At 38.5% G+C, this 20,595-nt stretch overlaps 1 protein-coding gene across 2 annotated transcripts in view; it reads right to left on the bottom strand.

Moving 5' to 3' along the window:
• The window catches only part of UNC5C (unc-5 netrin receptor C), a 422,011-nt gene that overhangs the window by 103,158 nt on the left and 298,258 nt on the right, over positions 1–20,595 (bottom strand). For both annotated transcript variants that reach the window (XM_042251227.2, XM_042251228.2), the window contains exon 4: positions 18,647–18,750. In XM_042251227.2, coding sequence (XP_042107161.1) covers positions 18,647–18,750 — 104 coding nt within the window. The remainder of the gene's footprint in view (positions 1–18,646; positions 18,751–20,595) is intronic.

The following is a 20,595-nucleotide window of genomic DNA, read 5'->3' as shown; positions in this document are numbered from 1 at the left end:
CACTTTCAGAGGAGACCAAAGAGCTCCTCAAGTGCCCAGTCCAAGGGCATTTTCCCTCACTCTTTTATGTATTTTTGCCACTTGACTGCTGTTTCTCAAACCTCTTTCACTGGTCCCTTCATTTCATCTAGCATTTTCACAGTCCTCCCCAGGGATCTCTTTCATTTTCTCCTCTTTTAATTTTACAGCAGCGGTTCTCAACTTTGTTGAGACTCCCCACAATCACGTGGCAGAGCTGTGAAGACTTTCCATGCCTGGGCCCTACCTGCAGAAGGTCTGATTTAACTGGGCTGATAAAGGATCGAGGCATCAGAGTTTTTAAAGCTCCTCAGGCGATGCTAAAATGAAGCCAGGTTTTCAAACAACCAGCCTCAATGCACTGACTGAGTGATTCCTTCTCATGGCTTCTAACTCAAAAATCATTAATTTCAGTCTTAAGTTCTGTTATGCTCCAATCACATTTCCAATTACTTTTTAGATAATTCACATTTCCAGTTACTTTCCAGATGATTATGTGTACATGCTCAACAAATATGAAAAGTGTAAGGTGCTGAATTGACCTCAATATCACCTAACAAAGGTTCTCTCTCTTTAAACTTGGTCTTCTTGAGCCATTATCCTCCCATTTCTAAACTCAAAGCTTATAGAATTCTTACAGCTCTCTTCAAAACATTCCATTAAGTTACAGATTCTACTAGAACTAAGCAGAACCCTACAATCCCCTCCCCAGTACAAAGCCAAGCAGTTTATGATTAGGACAAGAGAGTCACAGACTCAGTGTCTGATGCACATTCCTGAGTTATTTTTACAGATACTGTAACTGCCACCAGAGGGGAGGGAAAGCCAACTTCACGATGACCAGACTGTAGACATAAGCTGCTCCATCTTGAGCAGTACTGAATCTGTGGCTAGCACAATCCCTAGAACTGACCTTAAGGGAAGGGATTAACATTATTGCTCACAATAATCTATATCTTAATGGGCATCAAAATACCTGTAGCCTACTCTGCCCATACATGTAAGAGGACAATTAAAATTGTCAGCAAAGAGATGCTACAGACCCATGTTGAATACAGCTCCCTATGTCAGCATGAGAAAGTTACAGGAGATGGATCTTCATCCCTAATTCCATAGAATTCAAATGATGTTTGATGATGTTCGACAGTGGGGAATTGAAAGCAGGTCTTTGCCTCTTTCCTGTTTGCCCATTTCTGTTCCCTTCTAACCTTAAAAGAACTTAATTATAGGAATGAGTTCACTAAGAAATTGAAACTAACTCTTGACTTACGCTCTCCTGAATGCATACCATGCTCTATCTAGCCCCTTGATTCTTCTCCTAGACAAAAAGAAGAATGAGGGGTTAAGCAGTTAAGAAATGACTAGTTCTGTACCCCAAACAGCTCCCTTAGTAATCCTGCAGGCAGATCCTTGGGGCAAGAGAACATCTGAAGAGAGCCAGCCAGTTTGCATGTAATGGAGAATGATGCCGAAACCAAACTTCCGCCTCAATGATTCACTGAGATTCTTCTTTTCCATATAAAAACTGTCATGGCTGAGCAGAATCTTCAGTTTGTTTCTGGACACAGGTTCTTCTTCCCAGTATGCCAGCTTTTCTAATTTCAGTATCTTTCCTTTCTACGGACACTAGCCTCTTGAATTACTGGCTTACAATCAGTGAGCAGCTAAACCTAGGTTTGGCAACACTATTCAAATATTTCTCAAACCTGGCCCTCTTCCCCAGCCCCACTCTTAAGTACTGTGATACCATTTTCATTTCAACAGAATTCTCTCTAAAAAGTAAATCTCAAAAAAACATCAGCAAAAATGTTCTTCCTGTGTCACTGTATCCAGTTTAAGAATCCAAACCACATGGTGTGCCATACGAAAGCTTTTGCAAGCTGCCCGCGATTCCTGCTCTGAGTTTGAGATACACTGGGACCTGGGATCCTTTACTGGAGTACCTGCACCTGAACAAATGTCTCTTTAAGCAACAGAAATACAAAGAAACAGGGACTAAAAATAACTGTATACATGCCTGAGTTGCAGCAAATTATGAACAATAAGATACAAAAAGGCTAATAACCAAGGGCCATTTCTGAGGTACTAGGAGCAAAAGCAGGGTACTGTTCATGATCTCTGCACACAGCACCACCAACGGAGTGGGCAGACCCTCGAAGCCACCCCTCTGGCAGGACCTACTGATCTGCCTTCACCCTCATGCCATTTAAGGAAGCAGCCCACCCTCCTCGGAGAGAAGCAGACCACCTATTTCTTGTTTTCACTTCCTCTCGCTACAGCCTGAGCCCCATAAAGCCTTGTCTGAATTCCTCATCTGCTTCCAACAGTTTCTATTGATTAAGGAGTCCAAGGACCCTGGATGGTAATAGCTTTACCTTGGAAACTTACTCCTACTCTCTAGGCACACTGAACTTCCTAACATTTCCTCAGCTTTTTCCTCTGATGTGATCATCAGAGCACGGCCACTTCATATCTCTGTACTGTCTGTGCACTCTGCCCAGAATGTCTTTCTCCTTTTCTGCTGAGACAATTCCATTCCTTCCTGAATGTTCACCTCAGAAGATGCTTCTTTTTTAAAACCTTCCTAGTCTCTCCTAAGCAAAATCAGCATTTTCCTTTTATGTGCAGCTCTGGCACTCTTCAAACCATTTATCACTGTACTGTAATAATGTATGTAGAGTTTGTGGACACCTACCACAAAAGTTCTTGAGTCTTACTTTACATATATATATTTAAAAATGTATATTTATAATATATACCTTGTATATGTATCAATATATATGATACATACAATACGATTCATTTTGAATACATTTCGTATGCACCCTATCAAGCATAATGGGCTTCCCTTATGGCACAGCTGGTAAAGAATCTGTCTGCAATGCAAGAGACCTGGGTTCAATCCCTGCATTGGGAAGATACCCTGGAGAAGGGAAAGGCTACCCACCCCAGTATTCTGGCCTGGAGAATTCCATGGACTGTATAGTCCATGGAGGCCACAAACAGTCGGACACGACTGAGACACTTTCACTTCACTTATCAAGCATAATGCCCTAGCAGAGATGTTAAAAAATATATTGATCATTTATCCAGTTAATATTTGTTGAACATCTACTATGCGGCCTCACTATTCCTCGTACCTGGGATTCATCAATAAACCATATAAAGTCTGTTAAAAGTGATTTTTCAAGAGAAAAGAAAATAACATATAAACATATTGGATAATTTCAGTGGTGCTAAAGTCTCGAAAAAATAAATCAGCATTATACAGTGCTTTAGATCAGGAGTCAGAAAGCTTTTTCTGTACAGGACTACATATTTAATATTTTAGGCTTTAGGGGCCATATGGTCCCTCAACAAAAGCCACAGACAATACATAAATGAATGAGTAGGGTTGTGTTCCAATAAAACTTCATTTACACAAGCAGGAGGTGGGTCATATTTGGCCTGTACAGTATAGTTTGCTGACCCTTGCTTTAGATAACAGACACGGCTTCTCTTAAGAGGTGACTACACACTAGGACATGAATACCTAGAAAGAGCCAACCCTGAGCCAGATTGTTCCAGGTACAGAGAAGAGCACTTGCAAAAGCTGTTGTTTGAAACATGGAAGTAAAACCATCATGATGAAGTGTGGTGAAAGAAAGCACGGATGAATGTATGAACAGAGACATGAATGAGAGCTTTATCCATATGAAAAAACTATTACCATAAGCAGTAAGGTTTGAAAATAAGCATTCCCTCAGTTGAGATATGCTGCTACATTTAAAGATAAGAAACAGACATGGTTGCACAGGAAAATAAAAGTCAGTAACATCTACCCAAAACTAGTTCACTCTATGAATATTTATGCACCAAGCACTACTGCAGGTGCTAGAAATAAGGCAAAATATTGAATAATTATGACTCCTGAAGTTTCAGACAATTACAATGTTGGATACCATTGATTCTTAGACGTGAGTCTGAGTGAACTCCGGGAGTTGGTGACGGACTGGGAGGCCTGGCGTGCTGTGATTCATGGGGTTGCAAAGAGTCGGACATGACTGAGCGACTGAACTGAACTGAAGGTGCTAGAAATAAGGCAAAATATTGAATAATTATGACTCCTGAAGTTTCAGACAATTACAATGTTGGATTCCATTGATTCTTAGTAATACATACATTTTTTGACTCTAGAAGCTGAAAGATTCATATGACTTCTAAGTACTGAAAGTGTGAAAGTGTTAGTTGCTCTGTTGGGTCGGACTCTTTGTGACCTCATGGACTGTAGCCCACCGGCTCCTCTGTCCATGGAATTCTCCAGGCAAGAGTACTAGAGTGGGCAGCCATTCCCTTCTCCAGGAGATCTTCCTGACCCAGGGATTGAATCCAGGTTTCCTGCATTGCAGGCAGATTCTTAACTGTTTGAGCCAACAGGGAAGCAAGTTCTATTTATCACAAACTATCACAAAAGTAAAGCAGTACTATGATAGATAAAAATGACCTATAGTATACACCAATTAATTTTAGAAATACATTTTGGAAACGTTCTTGAACATTACATATTTAAAAATCATTGAAATATTCTTTATTAATGGATCTCTTTTCTTTTTTGATTTTTTTTAAATTTTTTTAGTTTTTTATTTTTTAAATTTTAAAATCTTTAATTCTTACATGCGTTCCCAAACATGAACCCCCCTCCCACCTCCCTCCCCATAACATCTCTCTGGGTCATCCCCATGCACCAGCCCCAAGCATGCTGCATCCTACGTCAGACATAGACTGGCGATTCAATTCTTACATGATAGTATACATGTTAGAATGCCATTCTCCCAAATCATCCCACCCTCTCCCTCTCCCTCTGAGTCCAAAAGTCCGTTATATTAATGGATCTTAAGACTTAGCAGCAGCAGCAGCAGCAGCAAGTGGAGTTTAACTTTTTTACATTTTAAAATTCTAACCATTTTAAGAATTGTGTATAAATAGTAACATATAACTCAGGTAAATATGAGTATCCTACTTTTGGAAAATCAGTGAGATGACTGTTGTTTAGTCACTAAATCATGCCCAACTCATTTGCAACCCCATGGACTATACAAGCCTGTCAGGTTCCTCTGTTCTTGGATTCCCAGGCAAGAATACTGGAATGAGTTGCCATTTCCTTCTCTAAGGGATCTTCCTGACCCAGGAATCAAACCCATGTCTCCTACATTAGCAGGCAGATTCTTTGCCACTGAGCCACCCAGGAAGCCCTCAAGGAGATAATTATATTAAAACAAAGAACTTTTCCCATAAAATAATTTTTGTCTGGATATTATATGATTAGCTCATGAAAACTGGTCAAATAAGGCTATACACGATGTGTCATTTTAATGAACTAAATTTCAAAATCATGCAGTCAATAAAGCATTTTGCTATAGAAAACAACATGGGCTTTGGACCTGGCCAGATTTGGCTCTGTATTTTGGGCCTCCCACTTGCTGAGTCAGCAATCATGGGTAGGTTGTAAGTTCCTAGAATCACAATCGTCATCTGTACAATGGGAAAGACCATTTCTACCAGACTTGTGGCAAGATTTAATGAACTATGGAAGGTAAAGCACTAAAGCACTTAGAATTAGGAGAGTCAATAAATTTAATTGCCTCTTCTCTAACTTTACCCCAAACAGAACTACATCCATCTGCACTAATGTATTTTAAATGCTGATGTTTCTGTGTTCCTCGGTGTCTTTATTAAGAAGTACATACGACGGAGTGACTGAACAACATATGTCTATACTCATAATACCAAATGGAAAAAAAAAAGCAAACAGAAATCTTTCAGTTTTCCACTACATCGGACTAAGGATGTTGGTTTGTGAGACTTCATTCATAAAACTCCCCTGATTAGGAAGTTTCTCCTTATTTAAAACCTCAGTCCCCACTAGTGTATGTCATGTTTCAAGCCATCCTGTAAGAGGATTGCTTCCCAGCTGTTATAGTAAAATGAGAAACCATTTAGAAATTCCTCCAACAGGTCTTTCAGTCCTGTTAATACCTTCAGCCTGGCACATAGTTCTGAAAACTGTAACATGATTTTATTAATGATGAGTGAGTCCCAATTTGATTATAAGTTTTAGGACTAGAGCATATTGACCCATATTGTGTTTTCCCAGAAAAGGTGTGTAAAACTGCCATCCCTTCCTGTGTGTGGTATGATTTAAGGATCAACTTTTTTTTTTTATAGCTCTTACATGCATGGTTTTATAGTTTTATTGTTACTGATATTTTATAAAATTCAGAACTATTGGCTCTGTAAGTGCTGTCAGGGGAAGAGAAGTTGTGCAGAAAAACATGGAGATCATTTTTCAAGGGCTCAGGCTTGCATAACCTCTTCTGAGCAGTTGCTGGAGCATTCAAGCACGCTCATCTTTCAAAATTCTATTATCTTTTCCCTAAATACTTTATTTTCTCACTTTGATTTTTCATTTACATCACCAGCAAAGACAGGAAAGTGGATTAACATTCCAGATGGGGTAAATAATCCCCATGTTTAATGTTGGCTTCCTACATTCATTTTCTCACCTTTATTCATTTCTCTTTCTAGTGAAATATCAAAAGCTAGGTTACCTAAGAGACTTCAAAACTCCCAATGTTAAGAGTATATAAAGTGGGGGACCCATTTACACAACAATTATTTTCTAAAAATTACTTAAGTTACTTTTTTATGGCTTACTACTAAAATTGTTTAAAACTTAACTATGTTCATGTTTTACTATTAAAAAATAAAAGATAAACATTTGGGGCAGAATGATATAATAAAAAGTAAAACAACAGCTATATCCACTTCCTCACTGCCTTATCCCTTCCAACCCCCTGGGCAAAAGGAACATATCCCAGATTATTCATGTATTAGGGGCTTTACAGAAATGCCTTGCACTAGCATTAGCAACGGAGAAGGCAATGGAATGCCACTCCAGTACTCTTGCCTGGAAAATCCCATGGATGGAGGAGCCTGGTAGGCTGCAGTCCACGGGGTCTCGAAGAGTCGGACACGACTGAGCGACTTCCCTTTCACTTTTCACTTTCATGCACTGGAGAAGGAAATGGCAACCCACTCCAGTGTTCTTGCCTGGAGAATCCCAGGGACGGGGGAGCCTGGTGGGCTGCCGTCTATGGGGTCGCACAGAGTCGGACATGACTGAAGCGACTTAGCAGCAGCAGCAGCATTAGCAAGCTCAACTATTTCCAAATATATTAAAAGTCTTCTCTCAGTTGTTCCTTTAAGTATCACAGTAAGAAGAATCTATAATCTGAAATTCATTCTTTTCTGGCCAACTGTTTATAAAAGAATGATAGTGACAATATAATATTTGGAACCACAATAATATAGACATTATAAAAACAAGGATGATGTTTTAACCTTAGATGACAAAAGTACATACTTTAATATTATCAAATGTTAGGAATGTAAGCCATACTTTGCTAGAGTGCATGTACTTTACATTCTAAACAAAAGCTTTATCTGAGAAGTGGTTAGGATACATTTTGACTACCTTCAAGAAGGCTAATGTGTCTGTTTCACAGGTCTCGTCTCCATTCTGCCAGAAACAACACAAGGGCAGAGGCATTACTCATATTATGAAATAATTAGGCTACAACCACATCTCTCTAAACCCCTGCGCAGTATGGACTGCAAATGCCAATAAAACAACAGAAGCAAATTCAATTTTTCCATTAATCAGAAAGCTCCAAAATTAAGACACATGGAAACATATAAGCAGAAACTGTAACAGATTATAAATCCAATAGTGATTTACATATATTTACAACACCTTCAATATAATCCTATAGGCTGAATTTTGTGATATCTTTCAGTGTGCTCTTTTATATCAATAAAATTGAATTCTTTTTGAGAGTTGTAAATACTTAAGAATTTGTTTCTTTCTACAGTTCAGGGTAAATGACATACCTACATTTTACTGATAAAGAAATGTAAATTTATTTATTTTGAAAGAAAAGACAGACCACTTAAATTCTTTGCAGAGATCCTTTAGAAATAGACTTTGGTCAGGAAATTGCTAACAGGGAGAGGTGCTCAGACTCCCAAATAGCTATTGGCACCCTATGCCCTCCTGATATATGAACTGCTAACCATGTGATTGGCTAAAGAACCATTTATCCATATATGTAAATAATAAAGAGCAACGCATCTTGCAGTTTTCTTTTCTATTCTATTCCCCTGTGCAAGACAGATGTGTTGTGTCTAATTATTCTTTGATTGGTATCTGGAGAAACATTAACATAATTGGCACGTTTGTTCTAATTAACAAAGGGAAACTGCCACATGCCACCCAATATGAAAAGTGAGTCCAGCAAGCATTAGCTAGAAAAATCCATATCAATCAAAAAGGTTACTCTGCTAAAGGGACCCTCAAGTTAGAGCACTGAGGTTGAAAATGACTCAACAGAATAGAGAAGCATGTGTACACCTGAGAGAATGAAGATTCAGCCTAGAATTGTTGCACACAGGGATATTAATCATACAAATGGGAAAAGCAATTATGGGGCAATTATCAAATGCACACTCAGCCAAACCACGCTTCTAGAAAAAGCATTAGCTAGAAGCTGGGAGTTGGCCAAGTTTTACTGACTGGTTTAGAATTGACAAGTTTGAACTTTTCCTTGTTTGTTTGTTTTAATCTTCCCCTTTAGACCAGGGGTTCTCAAATTTTGTTGCATTTTAGAATCACCTGGGGAGCTATTAAAAACTTATTAAAAATAGTGATACTCAGCCTGCACAAAACACCTATTAAATGAGTATCTTTAGCATGGGCTATAAATATCAATATTTTCTAATGACTCCCAGATGATCCCAATGTGCATCCTAGTCTTTGAGAACCAGTACTGAAGACTGGTTCTGATCATTTTGCTAAAATGCAGATTCTAATTAAGTGCCCTGTATGGGGCTTGAGATTCTGCCTTGTTAAGCTCCCAGGTCAAGTCAGTACAGATAATCTATGCATCAAGCCTTGAGTAGTAAAGTCTTGACAATGCTAAAAAGATACTTAGAGTTAATAAGCCTTCTGTAGATGTTCACCTGGAGAAGGCAATGACAACCCACTCCAGTACTCTTGCCTGGAAAATCCCACGGGCAGAGGAGCCTGGTAGGCTGCAGTCCATGGGATCGCTAAGAGTCGGACATGACTGAGCGACTTCACTTTCACTTTTCACTTTCATGCATTGGAGAAGGAAATGGCAACCCACTCCAGTGTTCTTGCCTGGAGAATCCCAGGGATGGTGGAGCCTGGTGGGCTGCTGCTATGGGGTCGCACAGAGTTGGACACAACTAAAGCGACTTAGCAGCAGCAGCAGCCTTTCATCAGGTAGGATTTAGCTCCATTGCCCCAGAGTTTGAAATCACAGAATGATCTGCTGGTGTCTCACCCTGACAACAGGTGTTTCATATGTCCAATCAAGAAAGTCTTCATTATAGACTGCAAATGTACCTTATTTATCCACTAAAGTTATGGGTACAAAGTATCTTAAAAGACAAGAAGCAAAAGGCCATTAAAAAAAAAAAAAGTATACACAGAAACTCTCCTTGCCTCCCAAGTCTACTGTGAAGACATTGTTCTGATACTATCTCTGGTCAAGAATGGAAGGCTACTTTTTTATGCAGTTATTTGCTTCTCAGATTGGCAATAGCAATAAAACATTCATTCACTTCTGTGTTAACCACTGTCCAATATACTTTGTACTTTTCAGTAGCTTTGTGAAAGTATTTGTACTTTTATGCTGTAAAAGTATTGGTCTTCAAGCATGGTCTTTAGGTAACTGTACAAAGAAAAAAAGGCCAGAGGATTTTAAAAAACCAAGTACAAATAAAACCATGTCCCACAGATTTAACAGAAGCTCATAACTAACAGAAATTCTTGAGCTTGTCTTAACAGAACAGAAAGGGGACCAACTTGTCAAAACCTCTTTGCTTACAAACTGCCTTCACTGATAAAGCGTGTTTTAGTATATCTTTCCCCTACCCACCTCTTTTAATCACATACCTTCCTGGCTTCCACGCAGTCAAGTTGTTTCAAAGGAACTTGAAGCCAGCTCCTGCCCAGCGCCAGCGGCTAAGGCTGGTTGGGACCCCTGACACTAAAACAACCTGTGACCAGTTTTAGGCGGTGAGTGGCCTGTTGACTAGGGAAGACTGGGCACTGCATCCTCAGGTAAGACTGGGCATCTTCATTTTGAATATGTATTAGTATTTAACAGAGATGAGCCTGCGCAGAATACCCATTCCCGCCCCTTGGGCCGCTTCCACCAATCACCTTTCCCCAACCTAAGCCCACCTTGCTTATCCCTTAAGTATCCCACCCACTTGACCTCGAGGAGGTGGAGCTAAAGTTTGTTGTTTATCTTCTTACTTGGCTGTTTTTTCTCCGTGTGAGTAAACTCTTAGCTGCAAATCCCGGTATCTCAGGGATTGGTTCACTGCAGGTCTGGCATGGGGACTTGTTTAGTAACAGAAACGACTGACGTTTTGCAACTTCTGCAAACAGAAGGAATTTGCTAAGAAAGGGGTCCTATTTTCCTGCTGCAGAAACACTCCTTTAATTGGACACAGGTATAGCTCATTGGCTTCCCAGGTGGCTCAATAGTAAAGTATCTGCCTACTGATGCAGGAGACGTGGTTTCAATCCCTGGGTAGGGGAGCTCCCTTGGAGCAGGAAATGGCAATCCACTCCAGTATTTCTGCCTGCAAAATTCCATGAACAGAGTCTGGCAAGTCACAGTCCATGGCGTTGCACAGAGTGGGATGAAATTGAGCACGCAGGCACAGCAGCACCTGACTCATTGCTTTTGAGAGCTGAATGTGTGTGAACCACATTTTAGATGTGAACTTGTCTTGAAATCTGAAAATTTTTTCTAAACTTTAAATCCTACTATTAGGAGATAAAAAGCATGCTGATAGATGAATCAATAGTGACGATCACCAAAAGAGCCCAAAGTAGAATGACTCTGATAATATCTTACAAGGGAGCAAAATGACACTGAAATGTTCTTGAAATGCTAACTTTTTCAGGGCAAAAGACCTATAATTGATTAGTCGCGAGATAGCTTCTAACCAGTCTTTACTATAAACTTTCAGATTAAGTAACTCTCAGCATTTACTAACTAAAAGTGTTTGGCCTCTTGCTAAAACTGATCACTTCTAAAAAACACTGCTATTTCGCTCTCTGCGACTACCACTTTTCTTTCACAGTGAGTTTACAATAAATAGTGCCTCTAGGCATATGAAGAATCACTGAAAGAAATTTCAAAGCCAAATAATTTATCTAAGGAAAAACTTTTTTTTTTTTACATGAAATAAGGACTGTAGAAATAAAAGACCCTCCTGACCTGGGATCATGGACTCAAGGTAGGTTACTGCCTATTGCTGAAGCAGCACTGAGAGAGACAGATTGTATTTGAAAATAGCTGAAGTCTGACCACTGATTTTAGGTTATCTAAGAAAAGCTCTACTGTTTGCTCTTTTTAGCACGGAAGATTTCACTTTCTTCTGAAGAACCAAATACTTTCTAGATTTTATTCATTTAATAAAATAAAATTTAAAATCCATGTTCAGAATTTCTATTCGCAAAGGAATTAAAATATATCCTTTGTTTCTTCTGCCCTAAGACCAACAACTACCTTCTGTTGTGTGAAGTACGGCAAGATCTCCTGAATGGTGTCTCTGCTTCCATTCTTACACTTCTAAAATCTACACTCCCTACAGCAGCAAGAATGAGCTTAGAAATAAAATGTATCAGGTCGTGTCAATTCCTCACTTAACATCTCCAATGACTGCATATATTCAGAAACAAAATCCCTTCCCATTACTGTGTTTCAGTCCCCAAGCTCATCCTAACTCTCTGACTGAAGGGCTTCCTGCCCTCCTCCTGGCTCACTGTCTCAGAGACACTGGCCTCCTTTTTAATCTGTAACCACATTCTGAGGTATTCTGCTCCCCTGCCTGGAGCTTCCTGACCCAGATCTTTTTAAGTCTGGCTCTTTCTTGTCATTCAGATCTCAGCTCAAATGTTATTTCATCAGCTAGATTCTCCTTGAACTCTAAGTGACTCCTGATCCCCAACAACCATCAGCCTTCTCAGATATGACCTTGTCATATTTCCTTTAACTTACAATTATCTGATTATATCTTGTGCTATTTTTTTTCTTGTTTTTAGTGTTTTATTACCATTTAGGGACTTTGCCATGTATCGCCTTCAAATAGAAGAGTGTCTAGTGTATGGTGAGAGGACAATAAATGTTTCTTGAATAAATGATTTAGTGAGTAAAAATAAAAACTGGATTTTGTACTATAGGCTCAAAGGAACCACTGTATATGTGCAGAAGTCATGCCACAAATCTATTATAAATCAAAGAAAGTTTATTATTTATTCCTGTGTTTTAAAAATTGATGTTGATATTGGTTCACTTTATTATATTTTAAAATTGGTTTACAGAGTTAAATGCAAACCAGTTATCTATTTATGGTGATCTCTATGCCTCTCTATTAGATGCATATATTGACAGAAAATCATATGAAGTAACCAAAATAAACAGACAATGTCGGCAACTGTTGACTGGACCAGTGTAAAGCTTGCAAGCTGGCTACCAGTCAAGGAACCTGATACTTGTGGCAAACCTATTTGTAGGGCTGATAATCGTCTCATAAGCAAAACCCCTTCTTGTTACACACATGCTAGGAGAAAATTCCAATAGATATCACTGGGCACTGAAAGCAATGTCTCCCTCCAAGTTAGTATTTGAACTCTCCTCTCTAAACCTCTTTTGACTACAAAGAATATAAAGCATAGCTTGGAAGACAATGTTCCTGCATGGAAGTGCATCAACACGAAGTTCTGATTATGAGGGAATGGCAGCGAAACATGCAGGTCTTTCATGAAACTAAGTGTTCAGTGGTGATATTAATAATCAGTTAGATGGAGAGCCACCTGATGCTATACATTTGGCAAAGCCTCTGGCTGCCAGCCGCTTTCCCCCCAGCATTATCTGTTTAAATTTTTTTCCTGTTGAGCAAGACTGCCAAATAATCTATTCTTATACACTTCACCCCATATTTTCCCACTTGCTAATTAGAGATGCAAATGTTGATAAAAAAGATGACACCTTTTTAAGCACAATTGGGTCAATAAGTTGAACATGGTGCCCTGTTCCTCCAATTTGACTCCTGTGAGAAATAGTTCAATTATAATTAGAGGAGCAATTATCTCCTTGTTTAAGGTGAAACAAATCACAGGTTTATTTTAGTGAAAAATTCAGTTTTGTTCCTTGTGTCATGCCAACAAATGTCATATCCATTGATGTTTTTGATCCCAGTACTCTCCAAAAGAGATAATCTGATGAAATAAAGCATCTCTGAGTATATTTCTGGCTCACCATATGACAGCAACATTTTCCAGGCATAAACCAAAATGAGCAAGGAGGGATTCATTTAACAGAGTTCTGCTATTATGCCACTGGAGCAACCCAGCACCCGTTCACAGGCATATTAATTTTCTGGTTTCTCTGGGGAGATGAGAGATTTCTGCTAAAGGAAGGTAAATGCCTCCCCAGAAATGGAAGAAACGTTTTATATTTTTGGCTTGATCCTTGCAAAAGAGTTATTAAAAATACTGAGCAATACCATTTCAGATTATTTCTGGGATTTATTTTCTTTCACCGAGTCTACTTTTAATTTTAATATAATTACTAGTAACCTGTCCTGTAGTCCACAAACTAAAGTAACTCCCAGTGGCCTTTTGGAGTGATCAAATGGTCCAGTGGGTTAGAACCCTTCTGACTGACTGACTCCCTTACTCCATCTGCACTGAGTTCTCTCAGCATACATCTTCCGTGGTGACAAACATCCTGTTTCTGGAAAGTTCCATTTCCTGAGGTGCAGCTTCTCTGTCACATCCCACAGGGACTCTATTTCATTTAATTCAATGCACTCAGAGAATCTACTATGTAACCTACAGTCTGCTTGTGTTAGAGATAAACATGAACAAAAACCCCTTTTCTTTTTATTTTATCCAATCTAGTCAAGCAGGCAAAGGAGTAAACAGACATATTTTGACAGAGATAATAAATAGTTGGAGCTATAAAAAGTCAGAGAACGTAGGGGCTGACATTCAGGCAGCTTTACTGCTTCATTCATACCAGGTATGAAATACTGATAGAGTTCTGTACCTGCTGATTAAGAGCTAAGCACCCCTCACCCCAAGGTGCTTGCTTCTGGGGATCCTTGAACCATACTATGATGCAGCAACCAAAGGGTTGCACCTTTAATACCACAGAAGGCCCCCAGATGCTAGTTGCTGCTGCTAAGTCACATCAGTCGTGTCTGACTCTGTGAGACCCCATAGACGGTGGCCCACCAGGCTCCCGTCCCTGGGATTTTCCAGGCAAGAACGCTGGAGTGGGTTGCCATTTCCTTCTCCAGTGCATGAAAGTGAAAAGTGAAAGTGAAGTCGCTCAGTCGTGCCCGACTCTTCACGACCCCATGGACTGCAGCCTACCAGGCTCCTCCGTCCATGGGATTTCCCAGGCAAGAGTACTGGAGTGGGTTGCCATTGCCTTCTCCGCCAGATGCTAGTAGCCCTGTGCTAAGGAAGCTGTGTGGCTCATAAATATTTAAATAAAGAAAATGAGGAAAAGGCCTGGCAAGAAGGAGGCCAGAGGAAGGAACAGCCAAGACTAGAGCTCTGAAACTCTTGTGCTTCATCCCTAAGGTACCTGCAACATATTTTTTTTCCTTAACCAGTGAGTACTGAGAGGAGTTCTTTGTCAAAACTGTCACCACCTGGAGAGCTGGAGTACAGGGCATCCTGAGTTGGTCTCTTCCTCCTCAAAATGGCACCCCACTCCAGTACTCTTGCCTGGAAAATCGCATGGACAGAGGACCCTGGTGGGCTGCAGTCCATGGGATCGCAGAGTCGGATACGACTGAGCAACTTCACTTCACTTCTCTTCCTCCTCTGAGACTTTCTTTGTCACTCTCTTTCCTTTTGCTGGGAAAAGGAGAACTTCCAACAGTAATCCCACTCCAGATTCCCTCTTTTGGAGGAAACACAAAGTCTGGTCCAGTGTTCTAGGCCCATGATGACTAAACAGGTAACTTTAAAAATCAGAGTAAGCACAGCAGCGCATCAGGACCTGGTGCAGATTTCCACAGTGACAAGTCATTTTTAGAGTAAATATGTTACATAAATAAGGGAGTTTCCTCATTTTAAAGCTCAGACTTTATCTTCGTTTGTAGCATTTGTGGATTTTAATCAAAATAACTGGTTAGAAGACACAGGAGGGAATCTCTGTGATTCTCCATCGGACAGAAGCTTCATCGCTGCATACCCTACAGTGCCCATCAGAAGTGCAATGTGCCAGTGACTACTGTGAATTCCAGAGGTTGATTTCAGTCTTCTCTGAATCAAGAGGTGATAATATAGTAATAATAATAACAATAGTAATGTTTCTTGAGTTCTTCTACATGTTCTAAGTGATTTATTTGCATATATCATCTCACTTAATCTTCAACTACGTTCTGGAGAGACACTATTATTATCTCTGGTTTGTAATTTAATTAAGGAAACAGGTATAGGAATTGAAATACCTTGCTCGAAGTCCAACAGTCAGAAATGGTGAAATGGGGTTAAGCCTAGAGTTCCGAATGGAAAATAGTTTAACACTCTGTAGCAAAAATTAAAGCCAAAATAGAGGAGAAAATTAAATGTTATTTATTACCACAGAAATCCCTGTGCCATTATTTGCACCAAAGGTGATGCTGCTGTAACTTAAGATTAGTAGAGCTCTTTGGAAACCTACTGACTTATGTGGGAAGGAAATTATTGCCTCTTGATATTTTACAAATAATGAACTTGACTACCTGTTCAATGGTGCTAGACATATACTTACTAAACAAAGATAAATTGAATCAACCAACCATTATTTGTTGAGCATGTAGTAGCTGAGTTTTTCAAAACCATTTGCCTAGAACACAAAAGAAGCAAAAATCCTTGCCAGTATGGCCTGATACCTTAAAAACTGATTTTGTTTATGGTAACACATGAGAGTTTTACCTTCTGGTTTCCCTTTAAGATCAGTATTTCATTTCATTCTATTTTTATGCTTTTAAATTCCTCAAACAAATAAAGTATTAGATAATGAATATGTATATCAATAAATTAAATAATTTTTAATCCCTTAATTCATCACATTATAGTTCATCCCTTTCTCTTTTTTCTGCTCCTCTTGAGCAAATGACAGTTGCAATGTGTCACGTTAAGGTATACATTAGATTTCTGATCTTGGTTATTCTAAGGGTGTTGGAAATAATCTACACAGGAGTTTATTAGCCTGCTCTCAAGCAAGTGTTTTTGATCTCTCTCCTGACTTGAAAAAAAATCACATTAAATATAGTTCTTTGAATGTCAAATGGGTATATGATTTTTGAGCTTGCCAAGTGTTAATTGGTCTCTTCCCCAGTGATGATACAGATAAAATTCACAGCCAATTAGTTTGCAGTCATGAATCTTTACTTCTTGACAAAGTGAACTACTTTGCTGAGAAAACTAAAAAAAATTAAGAAGTTGCTGCTGCTGCTGCTAAGTCGCTTCAGTCATGTCTGACTCTGTGCGACCCCATAAACGGCAGCCCACTAGGCTCCTCTGTCCCTGGGATTCTCCAGGCAAGAATAGTGGGTTGCCATTTCCTTCTCCAGTGCATGAAAGTGAAAAGTGAAAGTGCAGTCACTCAGTCGTGCCTGACTCTTAGCGACCCCATGAACTGCAGCCTACCAGATTCCTCCGTCCATGGGATTTTCCACGCAAGAGTACTGGAATGGGTTGCCATTGCCTTCTCCTAAGAAGTTACTAGAATCTCCTAACTGAAAATCTCTGCAGGGATCTGCTCACTTTAAGAAACACTGAGTCAAAAAGTCTATAGACACTCATGTTACTCAGGATATGTTTTGGTCTTTAAGGCAATTTAATGGAGGAGGTTTGCATTAAAATTTTAGAAATATGATTAAGGAGAAAGATGTACTTATTGTCATAAGTGAAACAAAATGTTGCATAGAGCAGAGCTGTTTCCTTTCTAATCAAAATAAATCATCCTGTGAGTCAGTGGTGGAAGATAAGGTTTTGGTGTGGTTGGATAAAACAGAAGTAATCATGCATAGTCTCTGATACAGTGCTAGAAAGTGCCATGGGATGTCAGGTACAAGACAAAAACCAACTCTCTTCTTTCAAAGTAAAAAAAAAGGAAATTTCATTAAAAGTGGCACTCAGAGTCTTGCATTGACAGACTGGAGATGTGACTGGCAGTGACAGAAAATGGAGTCATTTGTAAAGGCCCTGGCTAAATCTCTAATTAATTTATTATTATTTTGAAAAGAGCAATCAGATGTTTAATTTTGTTGTTACGGGACACACTAACTGTGATGACTCTCACTTTTGCCTGAATTTGCAAAGGACAGAAAAACTATGGAAATCTGATAAGTGCATTGATTATTTAAAAAATTTGGACAATGTAGTAAGTCTTAGTAATATTATTTTACAGTTTCATAGATAGGAAAGATTGTATTTTTACAAAAAATCAGCTGACTCATATACAGCCCCAAATTATAGCAATTTAAAAAATGCTTCTTTCCATATATGCAATAAAGAGTAAAAATTCCAAAGAACTCAGTGTAGTTTAGAGGCTAACAAGGACCACCAGCGAGTTGGCACTTATGTTACTTATCAAATTAAAGCTTTCTTGTGTTTGTAGGATACTGGATCTGCCAGGACAATAGTGTTTGATGTAAATTAGAATGTCTTCTGATACTCCTAACAGGGTAACATTTTTCAGAGTTTGGAATTGGTTGAAATGAAATAAAAAGACATGGTATTAGATGATTTTCCTCAGCAGTGTGCTCTAAATGGTATCTCAAAGAGAGCATAGAACACTCCTGTGGTCATGGAGGCTTATCCCCCCATGGACAGGCATTTCCAAAGGGCATTGTATTGTCTGGTGCTAATAAAAAATCATGGTATAAATCTGATTTATAATATTTCATGAACTTTCAATAGGCTTTGTTTCCCTAAAACCAGAAAATGAAAATTAAGAGCTAATGGAAAACTTATAGGATGAAACTACTTGACATTCCTCAAACATGTTTCTATTCATGGTGTGTGGCTACGGCTTTTAGGTCCGTCCTTGGTTACAGAGCAGGAAACATATATGTGGAGCACACAGGCTGTCACACATACACACACATGCATACATCTTACATTTTTTGCATAGTATCAAGAACAATAATAAAATTGATGGTACATTATTAAGTCAGGCCATCTTTCTTTATGATTAGTGCCAGATAAAATAAAACAGTGTTTCTGATTTCTTGAAAGAGAATAACAAAATTAAACCAAGCTGCCTGTGGCTTTGTCCAGTGGGGCATTCTAATTGACTCCAAGTCATTAATCAGTTCCCAATCAATCTGTTTTGCCAGTAGCAAGCAGTTAGGACTCCATTACCAACCATTCATCATGCCATACCCTAATTCACTGCACCATTAGCCATGGATTAGGCCTCTGTTAGAATAACTAAGTGCCAGTTGCTAAATGCAAAGAATTTTTGCTTCTCACCTCAGCCACTGGGATCCCTTCAGGTGGTCGGCACTGGAGCAAGACTTCCTGTTCCAAGGATACTTCCTTTCCCAGAGGTTCCTGCTCAAATGTTTTTCGTAGATCTGGAAAGCACAAGTAATAAAATACAAGACAAAACTAATTAACATCTATTCATTTCTAGAAAGTACAATAATAAATTTGCATTTATTATTTTCTGTTTCTTTGTAGTTTTTAATCATGTTAGTACTGTGCCATAATGTGATTGATTATATTCCATGTAGTGGAAATTATGAAATTTAGAGATTACTAGCTGTTCCTACTTTAATCTTCACTGGAATGCTTTGGAGATTCTCATTCTAACGATTAATGACACTCATTCATTATAGTTTGCTAGTATTTCTTAATAATCAACTATAACAATCACATTTTTAATCAAAGGAATCCCATTGTTATGATTCTTATTCATACAGAGTCCCTTATATATATTATTTTTTTTTTATTTTTTTGGTTAACATTGCAATTTTCCTTTTTTTTTATTTTTTAAATTTTAAAATCTTTAATTCTTATATATATTAATATTTTTTCTTTCTTTTCAATAAATACTACTGAAGTTGCAACCACTCTGAGATCTTTCGATAAATAACTCAAAAGCAAGTTTCTATTTCAGAATGAAAACAGAATGCTGGAGACCTGGAGAAATAAATATAGCTTCTTGAAGTATCTCAAACATAAGAGAGAGAAAAGAGTAACTATTGGGATGGGTCCAGAAATATCTCAATATGTAATTATGTCACCATTCTCCAATTAGAAGATTAAATAGTTATTTCTGCTCAAATGTAACAAGAATCTAATTACTTATTTATATAGTTATAGTTGCTATAGTAATATGCAGTACAATCTTCAAAACTGCTATTGATAGACACAAAAATGTTAGAAATCGGTTTTATCATTTTAAACACCAAAGCTAAAAAATAAATGAGTCAGTTATATAGCTTTAAAGCAGCATTTTTTAAGGCAAAGTTAAAAAAATTTCATCCATGTACTACTTAATAAAAATTTATTGAAGTTTTACCCAGTAGAGTTTATTAAAAAGCTAATGCCTCTGTCTTTTCATCCCACGTCCCCAGGAATGACTTAAAAATATAAAAGCACCATTTCAGCCTACTGAACTAATAGGTAGAAATCCAAAGACTGTAGAAGTATATCTCTAAGCCTTTCAAAGAGCTATAACAAAGCACCATCTGGAAAAATGCAGTGAGAAAAAAATTCATGTCATATTATTTGCTACTTGGGTGAATTTCTTGGCAGAAGAAAACCTTCAAGAATTTAGGGGTTCTGAAAAGATTATTGGATCTATGTGGGCCTGAGGTAAGATAAGAGACTCTATAAATCATGCAAAATTTCCGTCAGAAAGGCATTTCTAATTTTATTTTCAAGAAATTGAGTAGACTGTAGAAACAAATACTTAAAATCCAGATTTATTAGAACATGAAAGTTATCTAAGCCATGTCCTTATTTTACATATAGAAACACATTTCTCAAATTACTCAAAGCCTCACAGCAAAATAATTGATGCTGCATTAGAACCTGCTAGCTGTTGATCTGATACATATTTTTTTATCCCACACATCCCTTCATATCTCTTAAGGTTGATTTGTATCCTTTCAACAGCAACATTAGAAAATTTCTACTTTCTTTTCTCATACGGTCGCTTCTCTTTGTTTTAAATCTGCATTAACATCAAAATTTTGTCAAAATATTAATAAAAGCAAAAGCAGCACTGAGTAAGTTTCATGGGATAAAAATGTTCTTCCTTTTTTGCCTGGGCTGGGTCTTCACTGCTGCCCCAGGGGCTTTCTCTAGTTGCCTCGAGTTGGGGTGCTGTGCGGACTTCTCCCGAGGTGGTTTCTCTTGTGGAACACAGGCTCTATGGTGCGCTGGCTCAGCAGTTGTGGCTTGAAGGCTCT

This window comes from Ovis aries, chromosome 6 (assembly GCF_016772045.2).
Source record: "Ovis aries strain OAR_USU_Benz2616 breed Rambouillet chromosome 6, ARS-UI_Ramb_v3.0, whole genome shotgun sequence".
Lineage (NCBI taxonomy): Eukaryota > Metazoa > Chordata > Mammalia > Artiodactyla > Bovidae > Ovis > Ovis aries.
This window is presented reverse-complemented; position numbering and strand designations above follow the sequence as displayed.